General features: G+C 45.3%; 1 protein-coding gene across 2 annotated transcripts in view; it reads right to left on the bottom strand.

Moving 5' to 3' along the window:
* Positions 1-24,531, bottom strand: part of LOC106588200 (RNA-binding motif, single-stranded-interacting protein 3) — a 249,000-nt gene that overhangs the window by 24,280 nt on the left and 200,189 nt on the right. For both annotated transcript variants that reach the window (XM_014176955.3, XM_082970317.1), the window contains 4 exons: positions 21,580-21,686; positions 14,728-14,771; positions 5,895-5,991; positions 3,408-3,458 (listed from right to left, as the gene is read on the bottom strand). In XM_014176955.3, the coding sequence (XP_014032430.1) occupies positions 3,408-3,458; positions 5,895-5,991; positions 14,728-14,771; positions 21,580-21,686 (299 nt within the window). The remainder of the gene's footprint in view (positions 1-3,407; positions 3,459-5,894; positions 5,992-14,727; positions 14,772-21,579; positions 21,687-24,531) is intronic.

Raw genomic sequence — 24,531 nt, 5'->3', positions numbered from 1 at the left:
CGCCTCCATATTGCGCCAGACACCAGGAAAACACTCCCCCCAGAATGGCCCATTGGTCCTAACACGCTGTGAACGCACACAGCCCCAAATTGCAGCACAGTCAATTGGTTTAATACTTTAAGGCGCCCCCCTGAACGCTAGACTAGAACGCTCCGTTAGTTCAATGTGTTTCATTGGATCGGCGGCACGGGTGCAAACATAAAGAGAGACAGATTGGGGGGTGTTACCCATTGACGAGTGGAGGGGGGTTGGGGGGGGGGCAAGGACGAGGCCATGGGGACAGAGAGAGAGGAGGACACATGGAACATAGAAAGGGAGCAGAGGAGACGCTACTGTATAGCTAGTATTAGGCTGTTACAGGCCATACAAACTCTCACGATACAAGCCCATAGATTGAGGGACTGACAGATACCTCATATGGGTTATGTAAGACCAACACTGACAGCCCAGTCATACTTAGAAATGTGTATACGTATTAAAAAAAATGGACACACTGTATTTCACAAAAATCCAGCACATGCCTATTATAGCCTGCGGAGTTGCCTGAGGCCGGCTGTTTTCTATGTATGTCACAAACACACTCTCACACACCCATACTGTGCATGCTGTGCAGGAAACAGCGTAAACCCCAGACACTCATACAGCACACCTGCCCCACACACACACACACACACACACACACACACACACACACACACACACACACACACACACACACACACACACACACACACACACACACACACACACACACACACACACACACACACACACACACACACACACACCATACACAAACAGCAGCCAAGCTTTGATCCTCTCATCTCTGTAGCATCTGTAGCACCGGGGGCTCCCGTCATGGAGGCTGGCTGGTTAGAAGAAGGGAGGAGAGGAGCTGGCTGGGAGGCTGGTGGTGCCCTGCTGGGGCCAGATTGCATGTTGCTTGTCTCCCAGCGTGGGGGTAACTGAGACGGGGAGGCTAGGTGGTAATGGTCGCAGCAGGGAGCAGCAGTAGGGTAGTAGGTGGTAGGAGGGCTTCTCTATGGATAGTGGTGTTGGTGTTGGTGGTGATGCTGGATCAGGAGCTACGGTGTTGTATTGTTCCTGCTTAACTGGCATCATATCTGTGCAGTAGTCGTCTTTGATACTGCCTGTGTGTAAATGATCTCAATCACTAGGAACACTAGGAAAGTCTCAGATATGGCTCTGGAGGACACACACAGTGCCTTTAGGTATGATGTAGCGTATGAAGACCAATAGGACGGCTTTGGGATCCATCTTTCTTCAGATACTCCAGCCTCCGTCACAATATGCCTCCTCTCTGACAAGCGTGAGTCCACGAGGCCGCATTTTCAGTCCCTCACAGTAGTGCAATAGTAATAACATATTGGTAACATGGCAATAGGCTAACACACCACAGTGAAACCAGTATAAAAAGCTACATACTGCGGTAAAGCTCAGAGCCAGGATGGGAGATTGGCTGCAACAGCAGCAGGACCATTAGGAGCTCTGAAAGCATTAGCTCTCGTAAGAAACTCATACAGACTAGTCTAATGCACGACACCTACTAATTGCCTTTTACCCAAACAAGAGACTACGTTGTCCTAAAGTGGGAATCAGTCTGTTGCATTACAGTAACTGCTATTATAATGCCATTATTAGCTACTCTGTGTGAAAAATGCACGAAACCACAATTCATGAAATAAATAGCTATATGTACTGACTGTTACTGTAGGTATAATTGAGTTTTTTTTCTAGCTAGAAGGATTCTTCTTTGAGTGATATATCTGTTGAGCTTGTGGGTGATACATATTTATGACAGGATATCTTGTAATGTATGGTTAATATGACATGAAACGCTGGTCCTCTGTAGCTCAGTTTGTAGAGCATGGCGTTTGCAACGGCTAAGTCCTGGAACCACCCGTATGTAAAATGTATGTAAGTCGCTCTGGATAAAAGTATCTGCCAAATGGTAAATATGGTTCTTTACCATTCGCCCATCAGATTTGCCACCAATGCTCCTGATAGGACACATCACTGGACTCTATACTCTTCTGTAAACTGGTCATATCTGTATACCAGTTGCAAGACCCACTGGTTGATGCTTATTTATAAAACCCTCTTAGGCCTCACTCCCCACTATGTGAGATATCTACTGCAGCCCTCATCCTCCACATACAACACCCGTTCTGCCAGTCACATTCTGTTAAAGGTCCCCAAAGCACACACAACCCTGGGTCGCTCCTCTTTTCAGTTCGCTGAAGCTAGAGACTGGAACGAGCTGCAACAAACACTCAAACTGGACAGTTTTGTCTCTTCATTCAAAGACTCAATCATGGACATTCCTACTGACAGTTGTGGCTGCTTTGCGTGATGTATTGTTGTCTCTACCTTCTTGCCCTTTGTGCTGTTGTCTGTGTCCAAAAATGTTTGTACCATGTTTTGTGCTGCTACCATGTTGTGCTGCTACCATGTTGTGTTGCTACCATGTTGTGTTGTCATGTGGTGTTACTGTCATGCTATGTTGTTGTCTTAGGTTTCTCTTTATGTAGTGTTGTCTGTCTTGTTGTGATGTGTGTTTTGTCCTATATTTCTTATTATTTTTATTTATTTGTAATCCCATCCCCCGTCACGCAGGAGGCCTTTTGCCTTTTGGTAGACCATCACTGTAAATAAGAATTTGTTCTTAACTGACATGCCTAGTTAAATAAAGGTTAAATCAAAATTAAATACAAATAAATAAACATATAATTGTTATATTAGTAATATAACATGAAAGGCTGACTGATGTAAGTAGTATTGCAGTACTGGACGCTGATGGCCTGGTATGTTGCTGAGATGGATTGAGCAGGCTAGCTGGTGTTTCTGCTCTGCTAGCTAAATGCTGCTGAGTCACACTACAGTCCACCAAGACCCATAAACTCCGTGTGTTTCCAACCAGAAACATGTGTTTGTACACTTACAGTGGGACTATCAACTTTTATAGATTGTTCCACTACTGTCTTGAATCATCGGAAAACAATCATTTAGCTATCAGCGATGTTCACTGCATGAGTTTACCGGTGAGTTACGAAGGTGGTCTGAAAATGGATTTGCCACAGGAGAAGTTTGAAGTGAATTTCCAGACGGAGAGTCTAATTTTTCAATCACAACGCTGCCTCATATTAGCGCAGAAATATATTGAAAAGTACCTTAGAGGTTGTAAACATCTCTTGAGATAAGGATTCTAAAAGGCGCTCTAACTCTTCCGGTGAGTTATCCGAAGGCACCATGAATCTACCGCAAGTGAAGCTAGACATCAGGCATCTTTGTCTTCCTGTCGACCTCTAACCCAAAAGGTCAAAGGTCCATGTGGGACTGCTGGAGCACAAACAGTAAATCACGACAGAGAATGGTAATGCACTTACTGTAGGTTGCATAACGTATTGTTGATGAGGCATCCATGACGTACTCTGGACCTATGAGGGAGACATCAAATGAAACATCATTATTGACTTAAGATAACCCATGCCACCTCTTTTCCCCTTACAATCAACAGTGTGCAATAACTGGTTTTCCATTGTCACGCTATTTCTCTGCACGCCAGTGCATGCTTGTGCCTTTTCCTTTCCTACTGTTTTTCTTCCATGCCTGGGAAGTGCAGGCGCGTTGAGGTAAGATGGAGCCTTGGCCAGTTTAAAACACACAGGCCTTGAATTTGCAGAATTAGGCACAGCGTGTTACGCCACAAGCCAAGATGGCTCAACTGTGCTTGGCTCGACATCGGCAACCCGAATATCAAATGACAAGAACCCACAAACTGACCCTGAAAGAGAAAGACAACTCCTGCTCTAGTGGACCATGTGGGTCATTCAGTTCAACAGAATTCCTGCCATCGACAGTGAGAGAAGCCACAGTTGAATAAACGGACAATTTAGATTTACCGGAGAGGAGCATTAGACAAACAAGTCCACCCATTGATCCTTGGGAAAATTATTGGACTCAACAAAGACAAATAGATGTTAATCTTTTACAAGAATGCCAATCCTCTGACCTCGTTAAAGCCCATGATTTGGAGCATGCCTAAACAAGTATGTTCTTTTTATTGAATAGCATAGAGCCACGCTTGTTTGTTACTTCCTCTCGATGTTTGGTCTCAACCAACAGGAAGAAAACAGAGACGAGACAAGGCTTCGTTCCCTAATCGTCCACCTTTAGAATTTTCCCATGCGACATCAACAAGATTCTAATTCCATTCCATTTCATTTCAAGACTGTGTTTTTCTATGTTTTGACTGAGATTTTTGTAATTGTATTTTTTTATTTGTTTTTTATAATTCTCATTATGGATGCAGTAGTACTGGCAGTGGTGACTTAATAAGAAGCTGGTACATTGTGTGACTGACTATGTTTTCCAGTGGTCTGGTCTGACGATGTGTGTCTACCTCTGGCTGACCCTGCTCTAAGCTTGTGCTTCCGTTAAGACAGACAGAACACAGCAGGGAAGACTGTATGGCTAGACCAGGAAGAGGACTGGACTGTCCACTGTCATGTGACAAAGTAATCAAGATGTTTTCCCAGAGTACACAGTCCGAAGAAAGAAAGTTTACAATGAACATTTGTAAACTGTTACTAGATACAGTAAATAAATACAATTGGAACTGTAAAACACACAATTGAATAAACAATATATTCTGCATTAGGCAGATTTTATATAATAAGAGATTATAAAAAAGATGTGTGTACAACATGCAAAATATTTTCTACCACAAATGGCTGAAATCATATTAATGTTTTACATTGTGGCCACTAATGATTCCTTTGTCTCATATGCTTTGGTTCCTGCATGCTCTACTCTTTGTACTTGAGCAGAAGATGGAGGACTCACCTTGCCTGGCGCTGCTTGGCTGAAGGGCAATATTACAGGAAGCAGTGGTGGCCTATATTGAAACTGTGAGGATTAATATTCCTCAAAAGCCCGGCCATTGTTTTTGATAAATCAATTTGGGAAGCTTTCAGAACGTGGATTAGCGCCACGCCCCGTCCCCCTTCTCCCCCCAGTGCTGGACCTGAGTTTAAATCAGACACTTCTGAAAGGCGGGCATGCCAACCTTCACCAACCAACCCCCTCCACTCTCTCATTCCTTCCCCCTCTTTCTCTCTCTGTCTTTCTCACTCTCTCTCGTTCTCTCTCTCCATCTTTCTCTTTATTTCCATCTCTCTCTCCATCGCTCTCTCTTTCTTGTTCTCTCACTATCTATCATTCCATCTCTCTCTCTCCCTGTCACTCTCCCTCTTTCTGCATTCTAATAAGGCTTAATGATAAACAGCGAGTGCTCTTGGGGGAAAGTGTAGGTGAACTGAACAGTGTCTCATCCCTTCTGCTTGTTGCAGTCAAACATCTGGAGGTCCGTGAAATTGTGGGCGTTTAGCAATGGAAACGCTATTGACGTTTCGCACAGTTAATTTTCACCCTTACGTTACGCTCCGTTTCACATGGTTCCAGGGATCAACTGGGATGCAAAGTGTGGAATTCAGTTAGCAGGAAAATTATGTCAAATGACTGTGGAAGGAATGACAGCTTAAAAAAGCTTTAAAAGCACAACAGGGTCAGGAAAGCAAAAGAGAAAGTGTTTGTTTTTCCCAACACTAATTCCTAATGGACGTTGCTTTTCTCTCTTTTCCATCAGTCTCTTTCCTGCTCTTTTTCTGTTGAGCCTTTCCGTCTGCTGTGTTTACCGCCTACAAAACAGATGTCGTCCAGCATCGTCGGCAAACCAATGAGGAAAGCTCAGAAGTTCCAAATCTCTGAGAGCCCCTTGCTGTTTTCCAGCCCCCCAGCTTGCCCATTACCCAGCCAGTTCCCAGCTGCCCCACGGCTATCTCCCTCTGGCTACACTCCAGTACATCACCCACCTGATATGTGGAGACGGGGGAAGCAGCGATGAAGGGCGTAATGGATGTCTGTGCGATCATGCGGTTGGTGGCGATACTGTAAGGCGAGGAGTAGAACCTGAGGGGAGAGAGGAAACAGAACAGAGAAAGGGAGGTCAGACACGGGTATTGGATGTCCCTATACACTGCATCCAGAAAGTATTCAGACCCCTTGACTTTTTCCACATATTACATTACAGCCTTATTCTAAAATTAATTAAATCGTTTTTCCCCCTCATCAATCTACACACAATACCCTATAATGACAAAGCAAAAACAGGTTTATGTAAATGTATAAAAAAAATCTAAAACTGAAATATGACATTTGCATAAGTATTCAGACCCTTTACTCAGAACTTTGTTGAAGCACCTTTGGCAGCGATTTCAGTCTCGGGTCTTCTTGAGTATGACGCTACAAGCTTGGCACACCTGTATTTGGGGAGTTTCTCCCATTCTCTCCTCTCAAGCTCTGTTAGGTTGGATGGGGAGCGTCACTGCACAGCTATTTTCAGGTCTTTCCAGAGATGTTTGATCGGGTTCAAGTCCCGGCTCTGGCGGGGACACCCAAGGACATTCAGAGACTTGTCCCGAAGCCACTACTGCGTTGTCTTGGCTGTGTGTTTAGGGTCGTTGTCATGTTGGAAGGTGAACCTTCCCCCGTCTGAGGTCCGGCGGAGCAGGTTTTCATCAAGGATCTCTCTGTACTTTGCTCCGTTCATCTTTCCCTCGGTCTCCCAGTCCCTGCCGCTGAAAAACATCCCCACAGCATGATGCTGCCACCACCATGCTTCACTGTAGGGATGGTGCCTGGTTTCCACCAGACGTGACGCTTGGCATTCAGGCCAACGTGTTGAATCTTGGTTTCATCAGACCAGGGAATATTGTTTCTCATGGTCTGAGAGTCCTTTAGGTGCCGTTTTGGCAAAATCCAAACAGGCCGTCATGTGCCTTTTACTGAGGAGTGGTTTCCATCTGGACAATCTACCATAACCAGATTGGTGGAGTGCTGCAGAGATGGTTGTCGTTCTGGAAGGTTCTCCCATCTCCACAGAGGAACTCTGGAGCTCTGTCAGAGTAACCATCGGGTTCTTGGTCACCTCCCTGACCAAGGCCCTTCTCCCCCGATTGCTCAGTTTGGCCAGGTGGCTAGCTCTAGGAAGAGTCTTGGTGGTTCCAAACTTCTTCCATTTAAGAATGATGGAGGCCACTGTGTTCTTGGGAACCTTAAATGCTGCACAAATGTTTTGGTACCCTTCCCCTAGATCTGTGCCTCGACATAATCCTGTCTCAGAGCTCTAAGGACAATTACTTCAACCTCATGGCTTGGTTTTTGCACTGACATGCACTGGCAACTGTGGAAGTCGGAAGTTTACATACACCTTAGCTAAATATATTTAAACTCAGTTTTTCACAATTCCTGACATTGAACTCTGGTAAAAAAAATCCCTGTTTTAGGTCAGTTAGGATCACCACTTTATTTTAAGAATGTGAAATGTCAGAATAATAGTAGAGAGAATGATTTATTTCAGCTTTTATTTCTTTATCACATTCCCAGTGGGTCAGAAGTTTACATACACACATTTAGTATTTGGTAGCATTGCCTTTAAATTGTTTAACTTGGGTCAAACGTTTTGGGTGGCCTTCCACAAGCTACCACGGTAAGTTGGGTGAATTCTGGCCCATTCCTCCTGACAGAGCTGGTGTAACTGAGTCAGGTTTGGAAGCCTCCTTGCTCGCAAACGCTTTTTTAATTCTGCCCACAAATTTTCTGTAGGATTGAGGTCAGGGCTTCGTGATGGACACTCCAATACCTTGACTTTGTTGTCCTTAACCTCTAAAATGATGCACTAACCTTTTACAATCTCCATCAGATGACACTCCTAGGACATTATGTTAGACAATGCATGCATTTTTAGTTCTATCAAGTTCATATTTATATCCAAAAACAGCGTTTTACTATGGCATTGATGTTGAGGAAATCGTTTCCCTCCAATAACCGGCAGTCAAGTCAGCGTCACAAATTAAATAATTAAAATTAGAAAACATTGGTAAAATATTATATTGTCATTTAAAGAATTATAGATTTACATCTCTTGAACGCAATCAACTTGCCAGATTTAAAAATAACCTTACTGGGAAATCACACTTTGCAATAATCTGAGCACTGCGCCCAGAAAAATACGCGTTGCAATACAGACTAGACGTCATGTTGGGGAGATCTAAAATCGAAAATACTATGTAAATAATCCATTACCTTTGATTCTCTTCATCAGATGTCACTTCCAGGTATCACAGGTCCATAACGAATGTAGTTTTGTTCAAAAAAGCTCATCATTTATGTCCAAAAATCTCCGTCTCGTTAGCACATGATGTAAGCCAGCCGGACTTCTCGTCATGAACGAGGGGAAAAAATATATTTCCGTTCGTTCAAACATGTCAAACGTTGTATAGCATAAATCATTAGGGCCTTTTTTAACCAGAACATGAATAATATTCAAGGTGGACGAATGCATAGTCTTTTATAACGTATTGGAACGAGGGTACCCAACATGAAGTAGCGCGCCAGGTGTCTAATGGGACATCACCGTTCCATGGCTCTTGTTCGGTCAGATCTCCCTCCAGAAGACTCAAAACACTTTGTAAAGGCTGGTGACATCTAGTGGAAGCAATAGGAAGTGCCAAAATATTCCTAAACCCCTGTGTTTTTCAATGGGATAGGTTTAAAGTCAATACAACACATCAGGTATCCACTTCCTGTCAGAAAATGTCTCAGGGTTTTGCCTGCCAAATGAGTTCTGTTATACTCACAGACACCATTCAAACAGTTTTGGAAACTTTAGAGTGTTTTCTATCCATATATAATAAGTATATGCATATTCTAGTTACTGGGTAGGATTAGTAACCAGATTAAATCGGGTACATTTTTTTTATCCAGATGTGCAAATGCTGCCCCCTAGACCCAACAGGTTAAGCCATTTTGCCACAACTTTGGAAGTATGCTTGGGGTCATTGTCCATTTGGAAGACCCATTTGCAACCAAGCTTTAACTTCCTGACTGATGTCTTGAGATGTTGCTTCAATATATCCACATCATTTTCCTCCCTCATCATGCCATCTATTTTGTGAAGTCCACCAGTCCCTCCTGCAGCAAAGCACCCCCACAACATGATGCTACCACCCCCGTACTTCACGGTTGGGATGGTGTTCTTCGGCTTGCAAGCCTCCCCCTTTTTCCTCCAAACATTACGATGGTCATTATGGCCAAATAGTTATATTTTTGTTTCATCAGACCAGGGGACATTTCTCCAAAAAGTACGATCTTTGTCCCCATGTGCAGTTGCAAACTGTAGTCTGGCTTTTTTTATGGCTGTTTTGGAGCAGTGGCTTCTTCCTTGCTGAGCGGCCTTACAGGTTATGTCAATATAGGACTCGATACTGTTGTACCTGTTTCCTCCAGCATCTTCACTAGGTCCTTTGCTGTTGTTCTGGGATTGATTTGCACTTTTCGCACCAAAGTACATTCATCTCTATGAGACAGAACGTGTCTCCTTCCTGAGCGGTATGACGGCTGCGTGGTCCCATGGTGTTTATACTTGCGCACTATTGTTTGTACAGATGAATGTGGTACCTTCAGGTGTTTGGAAATTGCTCCCAAGGATGAACCAGACTTGTGGAGGTCTACAATTTTTTATCTGAGATCTTGGCTGATTTCTTTTTATTTTCCCATGATGTCAAGCAAAGAGGCACTGAGTTTGAAGGTAGGCCTTGAAATACATCCACAGGTACACCTCCAATTGACTCAAATGATGTCAATTAGCCTATCAGAAGCTTCTAAAGCCATGACATAATTTTCTGGATTTTTCCAAGGTGTTTAAATGCACTGTCAAGTTAGTGTATGTAAACTTCTGACCCACTGGAATTGTGATACAGTAATTCTAAGTTAAATAATCTGTCTGTAAACAATTGTTGGAAAAATTACTTGTGTCATGCACAAAGTAGATGTCCTAACCGACTTGCCAAAACTATAGTTTTTTAACAAGAAATTTGTGGAGTGGTTGAAAAACAAGTTTTAATGACTCCAACCTAAGTGTATGTAAACTTCCGACTTCAACTTTAAACAGGTGTTTACCTTCCCATATCATGTCCAATCAATTTGGAAACAGGATGCACCTGAGCTCAATTTCGAGTGTTATGTAAATAAGGCATTTCTGTTTTTTATTTAGAATAAATTTGCAAAAAATTCTAAAAACCTTTTTCACTTTGTCATTATGGGGTATTGTGTGTAGATTGATGAGATTAAAAAAATAAATATTTAATACATTTTAGAATAAGGCTGTAATGTAACAACATTTGGAAAAAGGGAAGGGGTCTGAATACTTTCCGAATGCACCGTAGGTCTCCATGCATTACAACTGTCTACATTGAAATATCAGGATGATCCTGATTATTAAATGACCTATTAAGTGTTTATTAAGGGCTTATGTTTGGTTAATGAACTACTGTTTCAAAAAGCTGACTGACAATTTACATACATTTTCTACTAACTAACAGAGAGATAGACACCAGTATGTGGGGGCATATTTGGGTGTTTATGCCTTAGGCTTTTTATGCAATAACCTCTAACAAAGAGGTGCATATTTTTGTTTCTGCCCGCAGGACTAACATAGTTGATTCAAAAAAGGAACTCATAATCAGGCTTATGATTTGAATCAGGTGTCTGAGTGCTAGGGAAAACAACTAAAATGTGCACTCCTTTGGGTCCCCAGGACCAGGATTGTCTTTGTCCACATACGGACCGGAATGGACCATACAACAGAGACAATCTCTCTACTAAAATACCTTTCAAGTCCCTTGATACATCCACACGTACACACACAAGACACACACCCACGCACATCGTAGTCTATGCACAGATCCTCAGTCACACAGACGGTATTTGAGGCCGAGCAGACAGAGCTTCCCACGTGAGGGTATAGCTCGTCATTGTCTTCTTTCAAATCAAACACAAGGCAATATATTGTGTTCCGTCGGGCGCATAAAAGTTTCATGAAGCGCCTTCTGGCTTCACAATTGAAAAGTCTGGTTTTATCAGATCAAATTGAGCTTTGTCATCGTATGAAAAAAGGGTTGTCGGGTGTTTCCGCCCCTAGCCTGGAGTATTAAGGCTATACTATGCTGACTGGTTTAGGCTGCTGGCTGACTTCAATCCACAGTGTTGGAAAAACTCAATGCATTTAAACAAGGCTATTCCAAAGTGTTGAGTTGGGCTCTTGGGAAAAGAGGTGGTGGGCTACTTCATCATGTTGTGACGTTGATTCAGATCTACAACAGTCCTGGGTGTCATTTCTATCCGCTAGCTGGTTTTATACCACTCTCAATGGTCCTCCTAGCTCAGTTGGTAGAGCAGGCGGTATAAGTTAATAGACCAATAATAAAAAAAGTTTCAAACATCTCTGCCAATAACCGCTCATTTTCAGATTCTACAGTGGGGCAAAAAAGTATTTAGTCAGCCACCAATTGTGCAAGTTCTCCCACTTAAATAGATGAGAGAGGCCTGTAATTTTCATCATAGGTACACTTCAACTATGACAGACAAAATGAGAAAAGAAAATCACATTGTAGGATTTTTATGAATTTATTTGCAAATTATGGTGGAAAATAAGTATTCGGTCAATAACAAAAGTTTATCTCAATACTTTGTTATATACCCTTTGTTGGCAATGACACAGGTCAAACGTTTTCTGTAAGTCTTCACAAGGTTTTCACTCACTGTTGCTGGTATTTTGGCCCATTCCTCCATGCAGATCTCCTCTAGAGCAGTGATGTTTTGGGGCTGTCACTGGGCAACACGGACTCTCAACGCCCTCCAAAGATTTTCTATGGGGTTGAGATCTGGAGACTGGCTAGGCCATTCCAGGACCTTGAAATGCTTCTTACGAAGCCACTCCTTCGTTGCCCGGGCGGTGTGTTTGGGATCATTGTCATGCTGAAAGACCCAGCCACGTTTCATCTTCAATGCTCTTGCTGATGGAAGGAGGTTTTCACTCAAAATCTCACGATACATGGCCCCATTCATTCTTTCCTTTACACGGATCAGTCGTCCTGGTCCCTTAGCAGAAAAACAGCCCCAAAGCATGATGTTTCCACCCCCATGCTTCTCAGTAGGTATGGTGTTCTTTGGATGCAACTCAGCATTCTTTGTCCTCCAAACACGACGAGTTGAGTTTTTACCAAAAAGTTCTATTTTGGTTTCATCTGACCATATGACATTCTCCCAATCCTCTTCTGGATCATCCAAATGCTCTCTAGCAAACTTCAGACGGGCCTGGACATGTACTGGCTTAAGCAGGGGGACACGTCTGGCACTGCAGGATTTGAGTCCCTGGCGGCGTAGTGTGTTACTGATGGTAGGCTTTGTTACTTTGGTCCCAGCTCTCTGCAGGTCATTCACTAGGTCCCCCCGTGTGGTTCTGGGATTTTTGCTCACCGTTCTTGTGATCATTTTGACCCCACGGGGTGAAATCTTGCGTGGAGCCCCAGATCGAGGGAGATTATCAGTGGTCTTGTATGTCTTCCATTTCCTAATAATTGCTCCCACAGTTGATTTCTTCAAACCAAGCTGCTTACCTCTTGCAGATTCAGTCTTCCCAGCCTGCTGCAGGTCTACAATTATTTTTCTGGTGTCCTTTGACATCTCTTTGGTCTTGGCCATAGTGGAGTTTGGAGTGTGACTGTTTGAGGTTGTGGACAGGTGTCTTTTATACTGATAACAAGTTCAAACAAGTGCCATTAATACAGGTAATGAGTGGAGGACAGAGGAGCCTCTTAAAGAAGAAGTTACAGGTCTGTGAGAGCCAGAAATCTTGCTTGTTTGTAGGTGACCAAATACTTATTTTCCAACATCATTTGCAAATAAATTCATTCAAAATCCTACAATGTGATTTTCTGGATTTCTTTTCTCATTTTGTCTGTCATAGTTGACGTGTACCTATGATGAAAATTACAGGCCTCTCTCATCTTTTTAAGTGGGAGAACTTGCACAATTGGTGGCTGACTAAATACTTTTTTGCCCCACTGTATAGTCCTTCCATTTCGCTAGTCCAATTAGGCCCCTCACTTAGACCAGTCCCAGACAGTCCTAGCAAAATTCTTGCTTGAGATTTGATTATTTAAAAAAATAATAAAAGCGTTGGGCTTTTACTATTGTCACAGACTAAAAGCCTTGAAGTAATCCCAACATACTGCAGAGATATATTCTCCATATACAATATATATACAAAAGTATGTGGTCAATGACTTTCAACGTGGCAATGTCATAGGATGCCACCTTTCCAACAAGTCAGTTTGTCAAATTTCTGCCCTGTTAGAGCTGCTCCGGTCAACTGTAAGTGCTGTTATTGTGAAGTGGAAATGTCTAGGAGCAACAACGGCTCAGCCGCGAAGTGGTAGGCCACAAAAGCACACAGAATGGGACCGCCGAGCGCTGAAGCGCGTAGTGTGTAAAAAACGTTTGTCCTCGGTTGCAACACTCACTACCGAGTTCCAAACTGCCACTGGAAGCAACGTTAGCACAAGAACTGTTCATCGGGAGCTTCATGAAATGCGTTTCCATGGCCAAGCTGCCGCACACAAGTCTAAAATCACCATGCGCAATGCCAAGCGTTGGCTGGAGTGGTGTAAAACTCGCTGCCTTTGAACTCTGGAGCAGTGGAAACACATTCTCTGGAGTGATGAATCACGCTTCTCCATTAGGCAGTCCGACGGATGAATCTAGGTTTGGTGGATGCCAGGAGAACGCTACCTGCCCCGATGCATAGTGCCAGCTGTAAAGTTTGGCGGAGAAGGAATAATGGTCTGTGGCTGTTTTTCATGGTTCGAGCCAGGCCACTTAGTTCCAGTGAAGGGGAATCTTAATTCTACAACATTCAATGACATTCTAGACGATTCTCTGCTTTGAACACCTCATTGAACACCTTTGGGATGAATTAGAACACCGACTGCGAGCCAGGCCTAATTGCCCAATGTCACTAATGCTCTTGTGGCTAAATGGAAGCACAGCAATGTTCCAACATCTAGTGGAAAGCCTTCCCAGAAGAGTGGAGGCTGTTATAGCAGCAAAGGGGGGACCAACTCCATATTAATGCCCATGATTTTGGAATGAGATGTTCGACGAGCAGGTGTCCACATACTTTTGGTCATGTGGTGTATGTGTACTACATGGTCACTGTGCTATTTTCTTTTATTTCTTTCAAGCCTCATAATCACAGCTTACTATTATGGTTCTAAAATGCCCAGGACTCTATCTAATGAGATTCTATTCATTCATCCAGTCTTATTCCAGAGTCATTGAGATAAACGCTTCAGGAAGCTGGGAGAAGCAGGGAGTGAGAGAGAAGCTTCCTGTCACAGACTGAGGACACGTTGAGAGAGGATGGAACTCAAAGCTCTCCTTCCCTTCCTGTTACAGTACACAGGGAAAAATAGAACACTTTGCTAGGCCATTCATTTCCATGGCACCCCTTAGTACACAGGCACCGAGGGCACACACACACACACACACACACACGCACACACCACACACACACACTTAGTCACAGACAAAGGGACAGGCACACATGCAGGCAACCAGGCATGAAATACACGCACGCACTAACACCTGAGACCTAGCATCACTCCATTTTATAGATTGTTTTAATCCAATAGTAACAAAGTGCACACACTACATTAATGAAGAGATATGACAATCATATTGAACTAGTTGTATAGATTGCTCAGAGGGATGGAAGGTGCCAGGGATGTATGGACTGACTCTTACCCGTTCTGCATAGCAGCAGGATCATATGTTAACTGCATACCAGTCTGCAACACAAGAGAGACATATTACAGGTTATACCTTGAATTTCAAGTCACCATAATGGACAGGATTTGAGAGAGAAAACAAAACGGGATTTCAATACACTTTATGCATGTGGGACAACGATCGATGCCAGCTTTGAGAGAGAGAGAGAGGGAGCGAGACAGAGAGAAAGAAGAGAGGAACGACAGTGAGCGTATGCATGAAAGTGTGTGAGGCCCGTGTCTCTCTTCCTCTTTCTCCCTCTCTCTCGTTTTCTTCCCCTCTCTCTCTCTCCCTGCAATCAGTCATCTGCATTCCCAGAAGCCTTCTCTCCCAGCCTAATCCCATTTCTTTAACACAGGAGGCTGCCGAGGTTTCAGATTTCATCAGCACACTTTTTTTCTCCCCCTGTCCCTGTCCCCCTGTCCTCTCTCTGTCCCCCCTCTCTCCCATACTCTCTTCCTCTCTCCATCCCCCTCTCTCCCTACCTCTCTCTCTTCCCCTCTCTCTCCCTACCTCTCTCTCTTCCCCTCTCTCTGTCCCCCCTCTTTCCCATACTCTCTTCATCTCTCTCTCCCTACCTCTCTTTCTCTCTCCCTCTCTCTCTGTCCCCCCTCTCTCCCATACTCTCTTTGTCTCCTTCTTCCCCTCTCTCTCTTCCCCTCTCTCTCCATCCCCCTCTCTCCCATAGTCTCTTCATCTCTCTATTCCCCGCTCTCTCTCCCTACCTCTCTGTCTTCCCCTCTCTCTCTCTCCCATCCCCCTCTCTCCCTCATTCCTCTAGAGGGGATGGACCTCACCCACGTGAGTGGAACTAGAGGGGATGGACCTCACCCACGTGAGTGAGCGGAAACAGAGATCCACATGAATCCCATAGCGGATGCATCAGCCCTGGGTGACACGGCCACTGCGGATGTGTGCGTGCGGGAGCATAACATTCAGTAGGCCATTTAGTTTTGGTTTAACTACACTGCTTGTAATGACTTAATGCTGTCTTCTTATAATATGCACCATTATAATATTTACCATTTATAATATTTTTCTATGTGTGAGTTAAGTTTGTGTCCCGCCTCCCTTCCGTCGCTGGCCCGGCCTCTATTTGGAAAATAATAAACATATTATTATTATTTGTATATATATATATATTTTTTTTAACAGTAGGCCTGGTTGGTGTTCCTTCGTGCGAGTGTGTTTGAGTGTTGGGGGGAGGAAGTGTGTTTGAGTGTGAGAGTATGTGTGTGTGTGTGTGTGTGTGTGTGTGTGTGTGTGTGTGTGTGTGTGTGTGTGTGTGTGGGGGGGGAGGGGGGAGAGAGTGAGAGAGAGTGTCTGCCTGTGTGTGCATTTGAGTGTATGCATGTACATATAGAGTATATGCCTGTATGTGCCACTGACAGGAAGTGTGTGCATTGGTTTGTGTCTGAGTTTATGCATCTGCATATGGACCACGGTATGCATGCACTCCATGTTTCGCTGTGTGGCTGTATGTTCATGTCTGTGTGTGCACATCTGTGTGTGTGGCTTAATGTCTGTGTGTGTATTTGTCTACGTCTGTGTGCCTCTACGTGCTAATGGCCATCCCAGACATGGCCAGCTGTCTGGTGAGGCTGATAAGTCCCGTGCGTGGTGCCCTTGCTTCCATGTGTTAATGAATTCCACACCATGGCTGCCTGGCTCACACAGACAATCCCCCATAAGGGTCGGCTGCATGGCCATGACTGATTATGCATGCTGTTGTCGAGTCAGGTACAAAGCGTGAGAGTGCGCGAGAGAGAAAGTGTGTAAGAAAGAGAAAAAGAAAGTGAGATGACGAGGAGAGAGTATACAGAAAGAGAAGAAGAGAGAGTTTACAGAAAGAGAAGAAGAGAGAGTATACAGAAAGAGAAGAAGAGAGAGTATACAGAAAGAGAAGAAGAGAGAGTATACAGAAAGAGAAGAAGAGAGAGTATACAGAAAGAGAAGAGAGAGTTTACAGAAAGAGAAGAGAGAGTTTACAGAAAGAGAAGAGAGAGTTACAGAAAGAGAAGAAGAGAGAGTATACAGAAAGAGAGGAAGAGAGAGTATACAGAAAGAGAAGAAGAGAGAGTATACAGAAAGAAGAGAAGAGAGTATACAGAAAGAGAAGAGAGAGTTTACAGAAAGAGAAGAAGAGAGAGTATACAGAAAGAGAAGAAGAGAGAGTATACAGAAAGAGAAGAAGAGAGAGTATACAGAAAGAGAAGAAGAGAGAGTATACAGAAAGAGAAGAAGAGAGTATACAGAAAGAGAAGAAGAGAGAGTATACAGAAAGAGAAGAAGAGAGAGTATACAGAAAGAAGAGAGAGAGAGTATACAGAAAGAGAAGAAGAGAGAGTATACAGAAAGAGAAGAAGAGAGAGTATACAGAAAAAGAAGAGGAGAGAGTATACAGAAAGAGAAGAAGAGAGAGTATACAGAAAGAGAAAAAGAGAGAGTATACAAAAAGAGAAGAAGAGAGAGTATACAGAAAGAGAAAAAGAGAGAGTATACAGAAAGAGAAGAAGAGAGAGTATACAGAAAGAGAAGAAGAGAGAGTATACAGAAAGAGAGAGAAGAGAGAGTATACAGAAAGAGAAGAAGAGAGGTATACAGAAAGAGAAGAAGAGAGAGTATACAGAAAGAGAAGAAGAGAGAGTATACAGAAAGAAGAGAAGAGAGAGTATACAGAAAGAGAAGAAGAGAGAGTATACAGAAAGAGAAGAAGAGAGAGTATACAGAAAGAAGAAGAGGAGAGAGTATACAGAAAGAGAAGAAGAGAGAGTATACAGAAAGAGAAAAAGAGAGAGTATACAAAAAGAGAAGAAGAGACAGTATACAGTAGAGAAAGTGAGAGTATGTGAGGAAGAAGTGAGAGTACACACTGCGTGTACAAAATATTAGGAACACCTTCCTAATATTGAGTTGCACCCCCTTTCGCCCTCAGAACAGCCTCAATTCGTCAGGGCGGGTATGGACTTCACAAGGTGTGGAAAGCGTTCCACAGGGATGCTGGCCCATGTTGACTCCAATGCTTCCCACAGTTGTGTCAAATTTGCTGGATTTCCTTTGGGTGGTAGACCATTACTGATACACACAGGAAACTGCGTGAAAAACCCAACAGCGTTGCAGTTCTTGTCACAAAGCGGTGCGCCTGGCACCTACTACCATACCCTGTTAAAGGCACTTACATCTTTTGTCTTGCCCATTCAACCTCTGAATGACACACATACACAATCCATGTCTCAATTGTCTCAAAGCCTAAGCATCCTTCTTTAACCTGTTTCCTCCCCTTCATCTACACTTGATTGAAGTGGATTTAACAAGTGACATCAATAAGGGATCATAGGTTTAATCTGGATTCATCTGGTCAGTCTATGTCATGGAAAGAGCAGGTGTTCCTAATGTTTTGTTCGCTCAGTGTATGTCTAGGACAGGAAGTTGGAGCATGTGAATGAGAGAAAGCGGGAGGAAGTGTGAGAGTGTCTGTGTATACTGTACTACAGTATGTGGGTGTGACAGAAAGAGATCCCAGTAAAAGGGGTAGTTTGAGGATGGCCCCCCCCGACAGCTGGAAGAATGCCTGTACTGGACTTCCACAGGAAACCCCAGCCATCCATGGTGTCCAGCTGTAGGACACACACACATACTCACAGACACACACCCACCCTCTCTCTCAAAAACATCTGTCAGGCTTCCTTTCACACAGGGGAGAACCCCGTGGTTTTTCGCATATGAACACTTTCCCCAAGAGAAAGCACTTGAGCTAGTGTGACTTTGTGAGACTACTTGTGTGTGTGTTAACGATTTAATCATTTATGGTGTGTGTATTTGAGTGTATGTCATGTGTGTGTGTGTGTGTGTGTGTGTGTGTGTGTGTGTGTGTGTGTGTGTGTGTAAGCGCACATCATTTGAAAGATGTGACACGCTTGAGAGAGCATTCGCATGCCTCATAGTCACTTAGATGAAAACAGACTTCTGACCTCTTTTCTACTACTGACTAATCACGCCACAATGTGGTTGCTTGCTGCTCTACTAGACCCCTGATGTGTTCTGGGAGTTTGGCTGACTTCAAAAGGGGGATCGATGGAGAACGTAGCAAATGGCGTGCGCTGGGCGGCCCTCTTCATCTGGCCACGGAACGGGAGGCCCTTGGTGAAGGACCGGAGAGCGTCTGATAAACAGACTCACATGTGATGCCTATCTCCAGACCCTGGCTGTGCTGCTGATCAGTGACTGTGGGGCATCGCACACACACACACACACGCACACCACACACACACACACACACACACACACACACACACACACACACACACACACACACACACACACACACACACACACACACACACACAAAGGTACGAACAAATGTGTGCAAACACACACGTGCATATGTACGTATGTGCAAGCACTCTCTCACACACACAGACGCCTCCACCAGCCTCTCAATCATGTCCTTAACCATAGCAAGGCGAAGAAAGGAGGGAGGGAGGAAATGGGGGAGACAAGGGAGGAGAGATGTAAGACTCATCCAATCTGATGAGCCTGAGGCTACGGGAGGGCCTTTTTGCAGAGATAAACACACAAATCATGTCGTTAATCTGCATGTGAGATGTAGTTGGGCGCAATGCAAGCAGTTTAATCTAAGGACTGTTACTGTGTGGGGAGGTGAGGTAGGAAAGATGAGAGAGAGGGAGGAGAGATGAGAGAGGTAGGGGAGATGACAGAGAGGTAGGAGAGGGAGGAGAGATGAGAGAGAAGGAGGAGAGGGAGAAGAGATGAGAGAGGGGGAGGAGAGATGAGAGAGAGGGAGGAGAGATGAGAGAGGGAGGAGGGGGAGGAGAGATGAGAGAGGTAGGAGAGATGAGAGAGGGAGGAGAGGGGGGTCAGGAAGGAGAGAGAGGGAGGAGAGAGGGGTTCAGGAAGGAGAGATGAAAGAGAGGGAGGAGAGGGGGGGTCAGGAAGGAGAGATGAGAGAGAGGGAGGAGAGGGGGGGTCAGGAAGGAGATATGAGAGAGAGGGAGGAGGTGGTGGGGTCAGGAAGGAGAGATGAGAGAGGGAGGAGAGGGGGGGTCAGGAAGGAGATATGAGAGAGAGGGAGGAGAGAGTGGGTCAGGAAGGAGAGATGAGAGAGAGGGAGGAGAGATGAGAGAGGGAGGAGGGGGAGGAGAGATGAGAGAGGTAGGAGAGATGAAAGAGGGAGGAGAGGGGGGTCAGGAAGGAGAGATGAGAGAGGGAGGAGAGAGGGGTTCAGGAAGTAGAGATGAAAGAGCGGGAGGAGAGGGGGGGTCAGGAAGGAGAGATGAGAGAGAGGGAAGAGAGGGGGGGTCAGGAAGGAGATATGAGAGAGAGGGAGGAGGGGGGGGTCAGGAAGGAGAGAGGAGAGAGGGAGGAGGGGGGGGTCAGGAAGGAGATATGAGAGAGAGGGAGGAGAGGGGGGTCAGGAAGGAGAGATGAGAGAGAGGGAGGAGAGGGGGTCAGGAAGGAGATATGAAAGAGAGGGAGGAGAGAGTGGGTCAGGAAGGAGAGATGAGAGAGAGGGAGGAGAGATGAGAGAGGGAGGAGAGATGAGAGAGGGAGAGATGAGAGGGAGGAGGGGTCAGGAAGCAGAGATGAGAGAGAGGGAGGAGAGATGGGTCAGGAAGGAGAGATGAGGGAGGAGAGGGGGGGTCAGGAAGGAGATATGAGAGAGAGGGAGGAGAGAGGGGGTCAGGAAGGAGAGATGAGAGAGGGAGGAGAGAGGGGGTCAGGAAGGAGAGATGAGAGAGAGGGAGGATAGAGGGGTCAGGAAGGAGAGATGAGAGAGAGGGTGGAGAGAGGGGTCAGGAAGGAGAGATGAGGGAGGAGAGGGCGGGTCAGGAAGGCGATATGAGAGAGAGGTAGGGGAGAGGGGGTCAGGACAGAGAGATGAGAGAGAGTGTTGTTGTGTGTTCTGTCTACTCTAGTGATGCTGCCTCCTTTCTTCTCTCCTTTCTTCTCTCCTCTTTCCAGATGCTGCACACACACCCCTCTCACCGTGCGTCGAGTGTAATCAGCTGACCCTGTCAGTGCGTGAGGCTCTGTAGCAACCGGGCTGTTACGGTAAACAGGCCTCACCAGGCTTGGTGTTTGGGCTGCTGAGTCTGTGATGGACGCTCACACACACACACAAACATATATGCTTGCAAAGCACACATAAACTTCACACACACACAACCTACAAGCAGACAGACTGAGAGCATGTTACGTGTCCTGAAGGACACACAGTCAGGCCCATCTCAACAGAGAGCCGATATATTTTCCTTTCCTTTCTACCGTGCAGCTTCAGCACAACTGTCAGCCCCTGCAAGTTCACATTATCCGTAGTGGTGTAGACCCGCATGAAAAACCCTCCGACTGCCCTTCCCCGTGTAGGCTGTAACTGCTGAATATGTTAGGTATCCAATTTATAGGCCTGAACCACTATGAACCATGAGGGGAACACTAATGTTTGGTAGCCTAGACAGCAGACTCATACAACCTTCAAATGCAATTTACATGTCAACTCTTATTTTGAAGGTTTGGATCGATACTTAAAGTGCTTTTATTCACTACCAGCGCCAACCTTAAACATGGGAGACAGCCTGTCTTGGTTTACATGGACCCAGATGTTTTGGAATCCTAAAAGAGCTTTGGAAGGGGACCTAAATGACCCCTTTTTAAGACTGCCATTACCTCAGAGGTTAAATGCCCACTTTTTTTAACCAAACGTCATTCCAGTGCCATGAGTAGGTGGTATGTAATGGAGGGTTAATGGTAACTGCCGGATGGCTGTACCTATGGAACCAAAATGGCGGCTGTAATGAGCCAGTGGCTTACCTCGCCTTCCCTGTGCCATGGCCGCCCGTTCTGCGGGTACTTGCTCTGGCTCTGGCGTTTCTTCTGCCCTCCGTCAGCGAATTTGCACAGTAAAGGCTCATTGGGGGCTGCAGAGAGAGAGAGAGAGAAAGAGAGAGAGAGAGGGAGACAGAGAGAGACCAAGAGAGAGGGGTTTAGTGAAAACAGAAACCAACGTCAGGAAGACTGAAACCGTAACCCTTCTGAAGAACCCGAGCCCTTTTGAAGTGTGTCTCCTTTTCTCTTTTCTGACCCCTCCCTCCCTCCCTCCCTCCCTCCCTCCCTCCCTCCCTCCCTCCCCCCTCCCCCCTCCCTCCCTCCCTCCCCCTCCCGTGGAGCGCCCTGTGAAACTCCCAGACACTTAGTCTTGGCAAGGCCCTTCCTTCTCCCAGCCTCAGCCCCACTGGCAGCCCTTGAAAGAGCATAGCTGGGTATTGTTGAAATAATAATCAGAGTAATCGCTCTCGTAAATTGCGTCGATACGGTATTGTTTCAGTGCTCTGTCAGCCAAAGCTCATTTCTGCAAGGCATTCCCGTTCCCTCCTATACAATCCTGTTATTTCCTTAGAACAGCTTTTCTGCCCGTTCCAACTTTTCATCTTTATGCTTTTTTTCCCACTCGGCAACCGGTAAAGGCTTCTCATCGGGCTCCAGTGTTTGGATGAGAACGTGAGAGTGTGTGTTGTTCTCTGAGTGACCACAGGGGGGAGTCTATCCATGTGCTCATACTAGCAGCTACACTATATGCAATGAGAGAAATGCGAATGGACAGAAACATTGCAAGTCACTTAGGGAGAAATATCACATTCACACCGATGGGGGTAACATAGCCATTCATCACGTCTGTTATTTAATATCAGATCCCATACAGTCACCCAGGAAGTAGCCTCAAAATATGAATGGACTGTCCGCACACACAAGAGGCAACGGCCAGGATTGGCTAATTGCAGCTTATCAATTGACTTTTCATGTGATCTCAACTCCTGGATATAGTCCCATATCTAAATAATGTAGATAATCCCAGCAGCACCAAGACATAATTGCCCTGACAAGTTAGGTTTTCTGTGTGATACGTAGTTCTCAGAACAACTCTCTAAAGTTCATGTTCTCACAATGCTCCTACAGCAGGTGAGTTTCAAACCATATACAAAGTCAGAGGAAAGACAGAGCCACCGAGGGCTGGAATGAAAGAAAAACAAAGGAGAAGAAAAAGCCCTTAGCGAGCGGTTTCTCCTGAGAAACGGGTGGCTCTTTCGGCCAGGGATTGGGGGGGTCTTTACTGTGTCCGTCCCCTTTTAGTTTTTTTTTGTGCGTGTCAGCGAGATCGGTATCTCTGTGTAGAAGGGAACTGTAGAGATGAGAGAGACAGAGTGAGAGAGAGAGAGAGAGAGAGAGAGCTAGAGTAAGCTAGCTGAAGGATCAAACGAAAGGGCTGCGCTGTGGGCCGACGTGAGCCAGCCTTGTCCAAACACTGTTCCCCTGCACCTGCACCTGCAGCTGCCGCTCCGAGCCGAGCGGACGGGTGACCTGTCATCGCATTCGCATTAGAGGCGTTCTGACGATACCGACGCAGGTGTTGTCTGTGGCGTGAGGCGCTGGACGCGACCTTTCAGCTCCCACTCCCGAATTTGACACAGACAGGAGCCTTATCGATGCTTTAATCTCAATTCCCCAGATGTTTGGGCCTCAACAACAATTCCCTGTACACTAGGGGAAAAGTCAGTCCACTGAGGACAAGGCCAACCACACCATGGGAAAGAGAGCAATTATGGTGTCCATATTAGGATAGCCGGCGGATGTCCTAATATGAACACCCTATTCAACAGTGGAACATTACAGTGGACGTTTCCATGTGCTTGCTGCCTTTCCCTTTGTTCCATTCTGGCCATTACAATGAGCCGTCCTCCCTCCACCAGCTTCCTCACTGTAACCTTGGTCAAGTGATGATGCAGTAGATTAACACACAGAGACATTATTTGTTTGCCTATTACAGGAAGCGAGTGAAAAGCAGATGAGGGAGGCAAAGATGCAAATGAATGGGGGATTCGGGGAACAAACTCTTCAGACTTCAACCCACAGGGGTGGCGATGTTGATGGGAAAAACAAGAAAACCTTCTGAAAGCTCTCTCTGCCTGTCTTCTCAGGGAGGTAATTAGCGGTCTGGCTAATTTAGTGGATCTGACATGCAGCAACACTGACGTCCCATGAGCAGGCCTCCAGATCCCTCCAGCTCCCACAACACAACGGCCAATTTGTTGAAATTTAGAGCCCAACATCTACAGCCTCTCCTGGCCTGGCCTTCCCCAGCCTCCCCCTGCTGCCACTATGCTGAAAATTAAACAGACGAATGCATAATGACCTAGCTATAGTACTTTGCCCATATTGTGGCTTTACTGGCTTATGGCTATGACTTTCACATTGGCCACCACCTCAGTCAATCTGTGCAATTCTGAGCAACAAAAAAAAACGTTTTCCCACATCTACCAATTTAGCACTATTTAATGACGAAAACATTTGGGAAAGAGGAAAAGTACTTTTTGTCCTAGGTCAACAATGGACACTAACAAGGTACTCTACGAGAACTCTTTATGTGCCTTGCCATGGTAACAGGTCAACACATTTGTGAGGGTTGAGGAACACACACTCTCTTTCTCTCTCGCACACACACACACACACACACACACACACACACACACACACACACACACACACACACACACACACACACACACACACACACACACACACACACACACACACACACACTAGGATGCCATTATGGCAAAAAGCACGAGCTGTAACGGTGGAAACATTTCACCTGGAATCAAGTGGCGGGATTAGAAATGAACTCACTAGCTTGGAGGCCAGCACATGGTCACACAATGGCTACTCTGCTTTGTTTACATCAGACACCCTGATTTCCTAGTCCTTAAT

The sequence above is a fragment of the Salmo salar genome, chromosome 27 (assembly GCF_965601325.2).
Source record: "Salmo salar chromosome 27, fSalSal1, whole genome shotgun sequence".
NCBI lineage: Eukaryota > Metazoa > Chordata > Actinopteri > Salmoniformes > Salmonidae > Salmo > Salmo salar.
Note: the sequence above shows the minus strand (reverse complement) of the source record. Positions and strands in the feature narration are given on the sequence as shown.